This window comes from Xyrauchen texanus, chromosome 7 (genome assembly GCF_025860055.1).
Source record: "Xyrauchen texanus isolate HMW12.3.18 chromosome 7, RBS_HiC_50CHRs, whole genome shotgun sequence".
NCBI classification, from domain to species: domain Eukaryota; kingdom Metazoa; phylum Chordata; class Actinopteri; order Cypriniformes; family Catostomidae; genus Xyrauchen; species Xyrauchen texanus.
The window spans coordinates 22,543,335-22,558,101 of record NC_068282.1 but is presented as its reverse complement, the minus strand read 5'-3'; the positions used below and the strand labels follow the sequence as shown (position 1 = coordinate 22,558,101).

Below are 14,767 nucleotides of genomic sequence, written 5' to 3'. Positions count from 1 at the left end.
ACCAGTCCATTTAAAGGAGCGTTCTACAAGAATAGGCAGAACCATTTAAAGCTATGTGGCCAAAAGGGAAAAGGAGAGTGCTGGTCTTTTATGGTTATCAAAATACCAGGATTTTATTTGAGGTATTTGGAGTGGGGTGATAGATTTTATACATACATATTCACCTGAATTATGTTATCATGTTAAACAACACAGTGTAACAAAGCTCATAATACTCTTCAAGGAACAGACCTTTAGCAGAAACTGCATGCCAGAGCCAAAAGTTGTCATGAAGATGCTTGTGCCATTCAAATATTGGTAGCTTGAGAGGGCATTCCAAAAGGAGGCCTCAAATAACGTTAGTAAGATTCTCAAACATTGTATTTCATTTGGTCAAATACAGATCAGCCCAGGTCTGCAGTCAATCTGTATTTGACAATAACCCTACAGTAAACATTTTAGGTAGTAGCTTCTCATAGGCTCTCTCTTCAAACAGATACATGCAAAAAAAAAAAAAAAAAAAAGACAGTGACATGGAAATATGCATTTTAAGGTACTACTGTGAATTGAATTGCAGTAAAATATGTGTTATTGACTGTGTTGTTGCAGTGAGTTAGTTGATAAGAACTTCATGGCTGCTTGTCATTTCCTGAAGGATCGCATGGCTGAAGTTGCTACCCCAAATAAAGAGATGGTAAGCAGATATAATTAATTTGTAACTTTAATTACCTTTGTTACAGGGTATGTGAAACCTGTCAGTATAATATACCAACAGGTGTCTACATGCAACTTCACCCAAAGCAGATGTTAGACAGAATGTTAGCCTCACTCACCATTCACTTTTATTGTATGTGTAGCAGATGTGACTGGTTACACATGGATAAAAAAAAAAAAAATAGCAATAAAAGTGAATGTTGATTGAAGCTACCATTCTGCCTAACTGAGCTCTGCCTGTAAGCCAATAATTGTCCCTAAACACATCCTAAACCATCCTAACACCAAAAGTATTTACAATCAAGGAGTTAACTCCATATATCTACAGTTTGTGAAATATTCCATGTTGTCTAGAAAAGGTATTTTGCACTCTTTTAGATATAACATGAAAATGAAGGCACTTCCCTACCAATATACAGGTGAAACTCGAAAAATTAGAATATCGTTCAAAAGTTCATTAATTTCAGTAATTCAACTTAAAAGTGTAACTAATATATTATATAGACTCATTACAAGCAAAGTAAGAAATTTCAAGCCTTTATTTGATATAATTTTGATGATTATGGCTTACAGCTTATGAAAACCCCAAATTCAGAATCTCAGAAAATTTGAATATTGTGAAAAGGTTCAGTATTGTAGGCTCAAAGTGTCACACTCTAATCAGCTAAACACCTGCAAAGGGTTCCTGAGCCTTTAAATGGTCTCTCAGTCTGGTTCAGTTGAATTCACAATCATGGGGAAGACTGCTGACCTGACAGTTGTGCAGAAAACCATCATTGACACCCTCCACAAGGAGGGAAAGCCTCAAAAGGTAATTGCAAAAGAAGTTGGATGTTCTCAAAGTGCTGTATCAAAGCACATTAATAGAAAGTTAAGTGGAAGGGAAAAGTGTGGAAGGAAAAGGTGCACAAGCAGCAGGGATGACCGTAGCCTGGAGAGGATTGTCAGGAAAAGGCCATTCAAATGTGTGGGGGAGTTTCACAAGGAGTGGACTGAGGCTGGAGTTACTGCATCAAGAGCCACCACACACAGACGGGTCCTGGACATGGGCTTCAAATGTCAAACGCTAAAGAAAAAAAGAACTGGTCTGTTGCTCAGTGGTCCAAAGTCCTCTTTTCTGATGAGAGCAAATTTTGCATCTCATTTGGAAACCAAGGTCCCAGAGTCTGGAGGAAGAATGGAGAGGCACACAATCCAAGATGCTTGAAGTCCAGTGTGAAGTTTCCACAGTCTGTGTTGGTTTGGGGAGCCATGTCATCGGCTGGTGTTGGTCCACTGTGCTTTATTAAGTCCAGAGTCAACGCAGCCGTCTACCGGGACATTTTAGAGCACTTCATGCTTCCTTCAGCAGACAAGCTTTATGGAGATGCTGACTTCATTTTCCAGCAGGACTTGGCACCTGCCCACACTGCCAAAAGTACCAAAACCTGGTTCAGTGACCATGGTATTACTGTGCTTGATTGGCCAGCAAACTCGCCTGACCTGAACTCCATAGAGAATCTATGGGGCATTGCCAAGAGAAAGATGAGAGACATGAGACCAAACAATGCAGAAGAGCTGAAGGCCGCTATTGAAGCATCTTGGTCTTCCATAACACCTCAGCAGTGCCACAGGCTGATAGCATCCATGCCACGCGCATTGAGGCAGTAATTAATGCAAAAGGGGCCCAAACAAAGTACTGAGTACATATGCATGATTAGACTTTTCAGAGGGCCGACATTTCTGTATTTAAAATCCTTTTTTTTTATTGATTTCATGTAATATTCAAATTTTCTGAGATTCTGAATTTGGGGTTTTCATAAGCTGTAAGCCATAATCATCAAAATTATATCAAATAAAGGCTTGAAATATCTTACTTTGCTTGTAATGAGTCTATATAATATATTAGTTTCACCTTTTAAGTTGAATTACTGAAATTAATGAACTTTTGCACGATATTCTAATTTTTCGAGTTTCACCTGTAGATGTGAAAACTTATTATAATTTAACTTATTAAATTATAACACAAGTTGACCTGTCATGTTTTAAAGTGCACTTACTCTCTGTGTGAATCTCAGAGGCAAGTTCTAATGGTGCTCTATCAGGAGTGGTTCCGTGTGTCCAGTCAGAAGGACTCAGAGACTGATACAGTCACTCTGTACCTGAGAGAAGTTGGCTTCCACACACCCACTCTTCTGCGCTACATAGTGAACCTGGCTGATGGTAATGGCAACATGGCACTGCACTACAGTGTGTCCCATTCCAACTTCTCTGTGGTCAAGCTGCTATTAGACACAGGTAAGAGACATTCATGTACATACCTCATGCAAGATGAAAATTGAGAAATATAAGGATTTGTTATCAACAGTTTAAAGTTGTTTTTGAAAATAGTGGTTGTCCAATGTGGGGTTTTAAACAACAATGTCAATATCTAGAAAGCAATTTGGCTGATGGATGATAAGGGATAATGTACAGTCAGTCTGTAATTATCGCACAATAAACCTCAATTGGGTGATCACGACCCCCATGCAAAGTGGAGAGATCTTGTATCATCCTGAAGGGGTTTATTTTGTGAAAGTAAATTCACAAAATCCCACTGATTACATGGCTACTTACCAAATAAATAAATGGACATGAAATATTGATTTGAGTTATCTTATGTGCTAAGGAAGAGGCTGTGGAGTGCTACGAGATTAAACTAGCACATTGTAGGAGACCGGTTTCTATGTGCAACGGTCAAATATACTCTATAGCAGTCATTATACAAAACATATTTGACCAATCAAAATGGTATAACCAATCAGAATCAAAGTGGACCAATTAGAATCAAGTATTCCAGAGAAATTGGATATAAAGACTGAAACTATTTTTTTATATATTTAATAAAATGTAGTGAAAGCAAATAAGATGTCCACAAGATTGGTGAAATTAAATGAACACTAGATAATATGTACTTAAAATGTATTAAAGAAAATATGCTGTAATCCATTGAAAAGGTTGTAATTCGTTTTGAACTGATTAAAGGGGAAACTAACTCTTCGGCCAAACAGACATGATTATCAGCCCATGCCAGTAATCTCAAAATAGACTATATCTGGCAATTAATTTTATTGTCCTGGTTGATATTTTGGATTTAAAGTTCTTGTTTAAATTAATGTTGCTTTGATTTACATTTTCAGCTGCAATTTCCACTCTTATCATACATGGACAATACCTTTTTTGTATCTCATTAATATGTCTATTGTTTATCATGGAAGCTGATGGTCTTTAGATCTTTCCCTTTCTTTCTTCAAACCCTTGAATATTTCAAAATTCTCTTTAATTATATTATTCAGGGCTGTGTGAGGTGGATCACCAGAACAAGGCGGGCTACACTGCTATAATGTTGGCAGCTCTTACTGCGGCAGAGAGCTCAGAGGACATGGAAGTGGCTCAGCAGCTACTGAGAATGGGCAATATCAATGCACGAGCCAGCCAGGTACACACAGCAAGACAGCATAACATCCTGTACTGCTAGAACAAGTTACAATGTTATGCATTTACTCAGCAGACAGAATATTATTGTAAACAGTCTCAAAACTAAATACTGTATTACATATCTAAACGTTTGGAGAGCCCTTTTAAACAAATGGTTTAGATATTTCAGCTAAGAATTTTTTTATTAGAATGGGGCATACCATTGAGCTCAGTGGCTATCAACGTGGAGCTGTCATAGGATATCACCAGTAAAATGGTGTACCAAGTGTCTGGTGAGGAAGAACTTGACTGGCCCCTTGACTGATCTGAACCCCACTGAACACCTTTACCACAATTACCTTTCTGTAATTGTACAATCCTGAAATAATAATAGTAGCCACAGAATGTAGAAGGGTTGACACTCCAAAGAACATGTAATATTTCATATTTATTCTTTTTCATTTTCACACTAATGTGGACAAACTGGCACTAGAAAACCATCCAAAATGCTATGAAACTTGCAGACGCTGACCACTTAAACATACATTAAGGCTGCACAATTGATTGAATTAAGAAAAAATTGAGATATGGACTTTTGCAATGACAAAACCTTAAAAGGCTTTGTTTAAAAAAAAATCTGCATTCAGCACTTCAGTCAGCAATGCAATGATCCAGTGGCACCCTCTAGCAGGTGTGTGCTGAGCAGTGCAGCAACCTTTTTTTACATTTATATATTGTTTATGATATTAGAATTCAAATTGTCTTACTGGACAGCAAAATACATTTTATAGGTCCTGGTTTCCTTCTCTCCCCCACCATGCAAAACATAGCTAAATGTCAAAGCTTTTTCATTTTACAATGTCATTTTAGAAAATCCTTTTTTTTTTCTTCAAGAATTGAAAAATACAATTATTTGCAACACAGCACAACTAGAAACAATCAGTGGGTACTGATTCACTACTACTGAATGCCTTCTAAAGGGACTAAATGGGCTTGTGTGCAGCAATGAGTTATTATTTTATATTTAAATTGTTCTGTTAATGGTGTAAGGGATTTGTTTTGTAAAAAATTCAAAGAGTGGTTGAATGAGATTTTGATTTTCATTTATTTCTCTCCACCAGTCAGGGCAAACAGCACTGATGCTTGCAGTTAGTCATGGCCGGACAGTGATGGTTCAGGTTCTTCTGGAATGCTGGGCTGATGTGAATATACAAGACCAGGATGGATCCACTGCCTTGATGTGTGCCTGTGAGCACGGCCATACTGAAATAGCCAAAATGCTGCTGGAGAGACAAGACTGTGACACATCACTCACAGATAAGGTAAAAGACACATCAATCTTAAACCTATAAAAATTCTGTCATTAATTACTCACACTGCTCTCGTTCCAAATCTGTATGACTTCTGTAGAACACAAAAGGAGTTGTGTTCTCATTTAGGCATAAATGAACACAGCAATCACACTTGGATCCGCACCAAAACATTTGTTTTGAGACTGCCTGAATGAGGTGGTCTCGGACCGATTGCAAATGAACTCTGGAGCAGTTCGCTTGTGGTGAGAATGACCCAACGGACCACCAAACCAAGCAATATCCCTATAAAATATCCCTATAAAACTATGAACATAACTAGAGGGATCTTTGGAGAAGACAGTACTCCTATGTAATTCATCATCAAAATGTGGATATAGCCTTTTGGCAACTATATTAGATATAATTGCATGTTTAAAATAGGAGCTGTTTTATAATGAGCTAATTTTACTAGGATTGTTTCTCTCTTTTGGATAGCGGCAGAACACAGGTAGGATGCCAGTAGCTAATTTTTGACAAATAAAAAAAACATTTTATGCAGCTTTCCTCTGCTATTTGTGTGTGTGTGCATGTGCATGCGAGAGAGGGAGAGAGAGAGATCTGTGAGAACAGGAACATTTTAATGGAGAAATAATGCAAAAGCAACTAATGATGGATAAAAATAACCATGACTGGCGACACTCGAAAATTCAAAAAAATGTGTAATGGTTGCCACAGATTTTACAGGCATAGAATTTTAACCGGTATATCAATACCGGATGAGCTTAATCCTTGAACAGCGAACAAACATAGTGACAAATAAGGGGACAGCTTGCTCACATGTGACTTTTATTGACATAGTTTTGGCCGTTTTGAAATGTTGCCTTGTGAAAGCGAACCGAACCAAGAATAAAATGCAACATTGTAACAATTTAGTCCACATTTCAGAACAAAGTAAATGGTTTGCAGGTCTGAAAATGCCCTTAGGTACTGGCAGCCCAGAAAAAAAAGAAAAGTGAAAAAGAAAGTGAATGCTGACTGGGGCTAACATTCTGCCTTACATCTCCTCCTTTTGTGTTCCATGTTAGAAAGAAAATCATATTGGTATGGTCTCATTTCTCTTTTTCACTTTTTTCATATAGTTGCTACTGAAAAGTGTGTGAAACTTAAGAGTGTGAAACGTAAGGTTAATTCTGATTGGTCAGTCAGCACATGATGGGTGCACATGATAGTGATGCAACTAAAAGAGCTTTTTTTTACTGAGCAGTTTTGAGCACGGACCGGTGTTGTGGTGAAATCTGACTCCCCGCCAGATTCATACTCCTCGCTACGTGACTGGTCCCATCCCTAAAGCCCACCCCTAACCATAGTAGGGACTCATTGTCCCCTATACCTAAAGGCCACCCCTATTCCTACCCCTAAACATAAACACTTCATATTGATCTGGGTACAATACGTTGTATGTTGTGGTTTTGCACCATGTAGTTGTAATCCACTCACCCAGTTGCTGTCTTCTCCTTGTGTTTAAGTGTTTGGTATCATGTGGTATATGTTTGTCCTATGTTGTTTGCCTTACCTATCATCACCCCGCGACACCAAGAAGTGGTGATGTGGCACATATTCACAGACAGTTTAAAAGTAAGTAACAGCAGCTACTTCCAGAGAGAAATCAGGTTATCAAGAAGGAGGATAATGTTGTTACGCACAGCATAACTAGCAAGATCTAATTTTGATTTATGCCTGTCATGACCTGTATGGATAATATCATTTAACCTGTGGATTGTCGATTTCGTTGAACTTGGTGAAGACCATTGCATGGTCAAATATATTCACATTGATGATTGGATTATTTGGACATCGCTCCCAGTACCAGCTTACTGGCGAGATCGATCCCATATAGATGGAAATCTACATACATATTATAAATGGACTCCCGAAGTGTGCAATCGTTTATAGTGTCTTAGTGAGAGACAAAGACTCTCAAGATATAGTGGTGGGTTTTGATATTTCTATTTGGAGTGTGTATATGGCCTTGCTGTTGTTCTCTTGTACATATTAATAATACACAGTTTATTTATGCTTTACATCTGCGGTCTAATACTTATATAATACAAATTATATATATAAATTGTGTTTGTGGTGTCAGAGGTCCGAACTTTCTAACCGCCTCTGGGGTTACATAGTGGTGGTGTAACGGGGCTGCTGTAGTCGGGGATCAAACCCGGATCTGTAGTGCTCAAGTGTAAGGTGAGCCACTGAGCTATATATAATTTTTTAATCGTAGAAAAAGGTAAAGTACAAAATAAACAGGAAAGCCGAGCTTCCACAAAACTGAGAAACAAAAGAGACACAAGGGTCAAAAAGTACAAATAAACTGGGAGAGCCGAGCTTCCACAAAACTGAGAAACAAAAGAGACACAAGGGTCAAAAGTACAAATAAACTGGGAGAGCCGAGCTTCCACAAAACTGAGAAACAAAAGGGACACAAGGGTCAAAAGGTACATCAAGGATGAGACTTAACTTGAGAACTGGTCACAGGAGGAACACGGTACGAAGGCTCAAAACTGTACACTGGGTGATGTTTCATCTCTACACCTCTCGGGGCTGCCATCGAATCGTTCAGGTGCTGGTAGTCTGGGATCTGATGGGAAAGGCATATATCTTGGTGAAACATCAGGAGGAGGGTCTTGGGGTGAAGTGGCTTGGGACTGGCGACTAAAAAGGTGAAGAATCTCTGAAAAATTAATTTGGTGGTAAAAGGTGGCTTTTTCCAATTTAGGGTCATCGCTAAAATAAAAACGTTTCTGTCATTCAAAGATCTGGAGACCGTTTTTCATGCTTTTATTTCATCCAGACTGGATTATTGTAATTCATGGTATTTGGGGCTTTCAAACACTTCATTATCACGTTTACAGTTAGTGCAAAATACAGCAGCTAGGCTCCTGACTAGCACCAGGAAGTACACTAGTATTTCTCTTGTGATGGCCTCTCTACACTGGCTTCCAGTTAAATATATAGTTCAATTTAAGGTACTTTTAACTGTTTTTAAGTATCTACATGGGCTTGCACCTGATTACATTTTGGATCTTTTACATCAATATAAAACCACTAGACCATTAAGGTCTTCACAGAGTCTGCTTCTGAGTGCCACCAAGTCCCGTTTAAAATCTAAAGGGGATTGTGCCTTCTCTGTTGTGGCCCTCGGCTTTGGAATAGTTTGCCTCTCCACATTAGATCCTGTGGTACAATTGAGTCTTTTAAAACTCAAGTTGAAGACACATATTTTCTCTATTGCCTATAACTGTGTCTAGATGCATTGTAATTATTATTTGGTTTATGTTTTATATTGTATATGTGTTTTAAATGTGAGTTCATTTTAAATATGTTAAATATGTGTTAAATATTTCCATATTACAAATAGATAATGTGCAGCTGAAAAGTGAGTTATCGGCCCTAACTAAGTAGGTTAAGACATTGGATGCGACAGTTGCTTGTTTTTACTGAAACAGTAGCCTTATTAATAGGGAAACAACCCTAAGAGAGGCTGTTGAGGCTGATTTAGCTGGGCTGTGAGATTTACTGCAACACTCTTTGGAGATACTGGAGAGAGAGGTTGTAAACTGCTTTCTTAGGATAGATGCTAAATGGGACAGCCAGATTTAAAAGGTAAAACATACTAGTACACCTGCTATGAACAGACTACATGTTTCTCCCCCCACTTGAAGTGAAGGCTATCCTCGACACTGGAAGTACTTACTTTCTAATGAGAGAAAGCCTTTGGCACCAGCTTAGAGATGACAAGACAGATGTAAGCACCTTCAAGCTGCTGAGTTTCATCCTTGCGGATGGGCAAATACATCACTCCCTAGCACAACAACTGTTCCTCTATGACTGGCATGGACAAGTTTGGAATATCAACACCCATGTGATGGAAGATAAAAACATGCTGTTCCCCTTAATCCTCAGACTGGACTTTCTGAAAATGACGGCGGTTGCCTTGGATGTGGCTAAAACAGATATGGAGTGGATGCACGGCTACGACTTCCATTCTTTCACACCCCATCATCCAGACACAACACCATCACAGAAAGCCACCCATCACCATCTGCAAGCCATGGTTACATTGTACTGGGCTCTTCCACCTGAACAGGTCTTCCCCATTCTGATGAAGACCTTGAATCTCCTCCTATGACCTGGGACATGGACATTGAAGAGCAACTACAGAGACGTAGGCTTAGGTGGCTGTTGGTCTCTTCAGACATTTTAGGAAAAGCGTCGGTCGTCAAACACTATTGTTTTATGACATACTAGTGAAGAGATGAGCATACAGAGTTTCACCGCTCAAGGAAAAAATCGTAGAAGCACAAGTGGACAGGATGCTAAGGAACGACATAATTGAGCCCTCCATCTCACTCTGGTCTTCTCCGGTAGTTTAAGGGCCAAAACCTGATGGCTCCTACCGTTTCTGCATAGACTACCAGAGAGTCAGTGCCAAGAATGTACCAGATGCCTTCCCAATACCGATAATCCATAAGATATTGGAATCCCTAGAAGGCGCCATGTGGTTCTCTACTTTGGATCTTTAGTTGGGTTACTGGCAGGTAAGAGGAAGAAAGTAAGCAGAAGACTGCATTCATTACCACCCAGGACCTCTTTCAATTCATTCACATGCCTTTTGATCTTCGGAACTATGCTGCCACTTTACAGTGACTAATTTAGAGGGTGTTGGCTGGACAAAGATGAAGGATCTGCTTCGTCTATACAGATGACATCATTGTCTATTCAAAGACCCCAGAGCAGCACTCCAAGAACCTCAGGACCATCTTCCAAAGACTTGACCAAGCCAACCTCACTACCTGTACTCTCACACCCAAACCTCTCTCTGCCCTTTCAGGTCCACACTGATGCCAGTCACCTGGGACTGGGGCCATATTGACCCAACAGACGGATGAAGGAGAGAGAGTCATAAACTATGCATCTAGAGTGATGAAAAAGGACAGAGCTAAACTACTCCACATCAGAAAAGGAGTATTTGGCAGTGGTCTGGGCTGTAGAGAAATGGAGGCACTTCCTTGAAGGAGTGGATTTTGAGGTCAACACATATCATGCTACATTATCCTTGACATTTAACTGTCCAAAGACATCGTCCAGGTTAACAAGATGGACACTCAGACTTCAACAGTTTAACTTCAAGGTGAGATATTGAAAAGTATGTCTCAACCAGGGCCCTGACACACTGTCATGGGCCATTCACCCCTCCAGCCTTACACTGCAGCATGTCTAGTGATTGTGCATAGACATCAGACCAACCTACCTCACACCTTGGCCAAAATTACTCTATCCCAAGCACAAGAGCTGAAGCATCTATCCACCAAGAATCAGGACCGTAATTCCATAATACCTAGGATCACTTTGGAATGTCACCAGGATGTGTTATATAGAAGACTGGAGCTCCGTTACAAAAATGAGAAGTTCCAGCTGGTGGTGCCACAGACATTGTTACCAGACTCCCTTCACTACTTCCAAAATAATCCATTAGGAGGAAACCTAGGAAGGCTAAAGCACCTCCAAATACCAATAAATATATTGGATGTATCTTGGTGGATTTCCGTGAAGAAATACATTTGGGAGTGTGTGAAGCATTGTACCACCTGTCAGCAGAATCAGGCAGAGAACACTGAGCCTGCTGGTTTGATGCAGTCAACTGAAGAGCCTGGGCACACCCTGGGGATCGAACTGATGGGACCATTCCCTTCCAGCCGTAATTTCAACTCGTATCTACTTGTCATAGTCGACTCTTACACCAAGTGGTTGGAGCTATTCCCTATGAGAGACAGCAGGACACCCAAGATTGTGAAGATCCTACTGGAGGAAATCTTTATCTGTTGGGAGGTCCCCAAATACCTGATTTCTGATCAGGGACCCCAATTCACATCTGACATCCTGAAGGGCACCTGCAAGAATTGGAGCATCACACAGAAATTGACGACAAGCTACCATTCCACAGATCAATCTGATGGAGATTGTCAACCGGACACTGAAGGTGATGATTGCCTTTTACGTCAGTGATAAGCATATGTGCAATACATTGTATGTTGTGGTTTTGCACTATGTAGTTGTATTCCACTCACCCAGTTGCTGTCTTTCCCCTGCGTTTAATTGTTTGGTATCCTGTGGTATATGGTTGTCCTATGTTGTTTGACATACATGTGGCCATGTCATCATAACCTCACAACACCAGGAAGTGGTGACTGTTTAAATGGAAGTAGCAGCAGCTACATCCAGATAGAAATCAGGCTACCGAGAAGGAGGATAACATTCTTACTCTCAGTTTTGCTAGCAAACTCTCATTTGGATTTATGTCTGTCGTGACCTGTATGGATTATATAATTTACCATGTGGATTATCGATTTCATTGAACTTGGCTAAAACCATTGCACGGTCGGATATATTCACATTGAGGATCAGATTATTCCCAGTAGCTCATTGGACCATCGCTCCCAGGACCAGTTATCTGGTGAGATCCATATAGAATTCCATATTGACAGAAATACATATTATAAATGGTTTCCCGAAGCGTACAATCGTTTATAGTGTCTTAGTGAGAGACAAAGACTCATATGGTGGTGGGTTTTGTTATTTCTATTAGGAGTGTGTATATAACCTTGCTGTTGTTCACTTGTACATATTAACAATACACAGTTTATTTACCCTTTACAGCTGCAGTCTGTACACTGTTGTTGTGTCAGAGGTCTGAACTTTCTAATAGTGTAACCTCCACCTCTGGGGAGATTGTTACAACACTAGGGATTCAAAATCAGACACCGGATCGGTTCCGCAACGAGAACCCTTCCGCCTGATGTTTTTTTTTTTTTTTAAGCCTTAAATGGGTTTTTCACCATTCACTAGTTTATTAAATAATAAATTAAAACTTACCGTTGTATTTAAAGCTGTATACAATTACAAAGCTCATTTCCTGTCCCCCATTCTTTTCTTTTTTTTTGAATGTGTTGAAGGCATTAAACATAAAATGACTTAATGAAATAAAAAAGTTTATTGGTTAAAACAGTAATTCTTTTGAATTTTCTAGTGTTTTCAATTGATTACAGGTAAAAAAAAAGGGTACAAATCATTAATTTCTGTTTCTATTTATGACATCTTTCATGTATTTCCCAGAATACAAAATTTGAATCCATTCAAAAAGGTTTTTTAGCCAAAATATTTAAGTAATGGGAAATGCGTGGAACTTCTATGAATGACAGATGTCACAATTCTGCGGAGTGCAGTTTTCCGTGGAGGACTGGGCGCACAAATTCAATCTGACCCATAACGACATTTGATCAAGTGAGATGTTTAATGCCATTTTATTCTAAAATCCACATGTATATATATATATATATATATATATATATATATTTTACGTCCTTACCCCTGTTACTCTCTCTTGTAGGATGGACATACAGCTTTGTCAGTAGCCATGAAGTTTTCCCACTCTGAGATAGTTCACCTTCTGAACGTTCGTGCTGATCCAACCGCTGTCACAGATCCTACAGCTCCACTCTGAGTCCAAAGGCCTTGTCTTCATCCTCAACTGGCTCTGCCACATTTATCTTTCTACTGCCTCAATCAGACTCTGCTGGGCAGCTCAACAGTCAACAATATTGAGAAATTAGCAGAATCTCTACCTAGCGACAAATGGCCAATCAGAAAAGCACTTCTGTACGATAATCAAAGATGCCATGGTTTAAAAAGGGCCACGGAGGGGGGGCTTGCCTAAACTTCACATAAGGTCCTCATTTGTCCTGAAGCACAGCTGCTGTAGCTATTTTCAAGATTTTACATTTGCGTGGATCAGTCATGGTACATTGTTACATGTTTTGGCCTTCTATTTTCAGGTAATGTGACTATATTTTTGCGAAGAAGAATAATCTATGAATGTTATCAAAGTAGTTATCAGATGCACAATATATTTATTTATTTTTTTGATTGCACTATTCTGTAACATTTTCCCCTGGGATGAATGTAAGGCCTGACTCAGTATAGCCTGATGTGTCCTATGTGATGGTCATTGGGTCAGGCCCAGTACAGAACCATTCCAGGGAAATTAGATTTATATTTGCATAGTTACAGTATGTTTCCAGTATGTCTCCCCTTCATAGTATCTGTACATCTCAGCAGAGAGTGAGGGACTGATAAGAAAAAACCTGAGAGGTGATTTATAAAGCTTTAGTATGATGTTCTAGGAAATGTTTGAAGCACTTAAATGCTGGTCAATGAAACTTGTGAATTATGTGTTAATATAACAACATTGTTCCCTTCAACTGAATAGTTTAGAATGAAACTTTATGACTGACATAATTTATTTTATCCATTATCATGTATTCTTTGTCAAAGTTTACAGTATACTCTAACTGGCTGCAATATTAGCTCTTACTACATTCAAACTAACCATTTTGCAAACTGAATATAAGTTTTACAAGACATAAATTAAATCAGCAAATAATAATGGGCTAGACTGTTGTCACGTTCTCTGTACATTGTGCCTGCTTGATATTAAGGCGTTGAACATTGTGATGAAGTACACCATGTAATGTTTAATTACAAATCAATAAGTCAGCCGAACAAAATATTAATATATATGTATACTGTGCAACAGTATCTTGTGGGAGGTGCTGTGAACTAATACCCAGAAATGTAATGACTTATTTCCAATTCTATATTTTTGAGTATATAGAAGTATATGCATGGATAAAATATACATTTTATAAAAACATGCATTTCGTATTTGTTTCTTCTGTGTGGACTGATGGCCTTTGACTTTAACAACAAAATATATGGGAAGCCTTTTCTTCTTCCTTTAAAATCAAGACTGTCAACCGTATTTTGCTACCATAACTGTGCATTATATATGGTTAGTTGGTTGCTCATCAACACTAACAACACCACGATAAACTGTGCTTTCATTAGAAAACTTGATGAAAGACTAGAAATTATGCTGACAGAGCTTTCGTTCATAGAAAGTTAATCCTCTTTTCTACTATGCATCATGAAAGGACAGCTAAATATTGATTAATATGTTCTACTATTGCTAGTTTACTAACCCTTTTCTTTATGAGCAATTTACCCAAATCCAGGGCCGGTCAACCCATTAGGCATGTGCCTAGGGCAGCATAGCATTGGGAGTGTGGCAGGTGCCAATCTACCAAGCCAATTAGCATGTGTCCAATCTGTGTCAAACAAAATGCACCCTGTGCATTCAGATAACATGTTATGGCGCCACCGACAGAACATATAGACAGTGTACTGAATGCCTTTCTACCATACTACTCTTACTGTTTCTGTAGCATAAT

The 14,767-nt window shown here is 39.0% G+C and overlaps 1 protein-coding gene across 2 annotated transcripts in view; it reads left to right on the top strand.

Moving 5' to 3' along the window:
- LOC127646402 (KN motif and ankyrin repeat domain-containing protein 4-like) overlaps positions 1-14,158 on the top strand; it is a 122,910-nt gene extending 108,752 nt beyond the window's left edge. For both annotated transcript variants that reach the window (XM_052130014.1, XM_052130015.1), the window contains 5 exons: positions 589-673; positions 2,751-2,970; positions 4,008-4,150; positions 5,250-5,450; positions 12,868-14,158. In XM_052130014.1, coding sequence (XP_051985974.1) covers positions 589-673; positions 2,751-2,970; positions 4,008-4,150; positions 5,250-5,450; positions 12,868-12,981 — 763 coding nt within the window. In that variant the 3' untranslated portion in view covers positions 12,982-14,158. The remainder of the gene's footprint in view (positions 1-588; positions 674-2,750; positions 2,971-4,007; positions 4,151-5,249; positions 5,451-12,867) is intronic.
- The last annotated feature ends 609 nt before the right edge of the window (positions 14,159-14,767 follow it).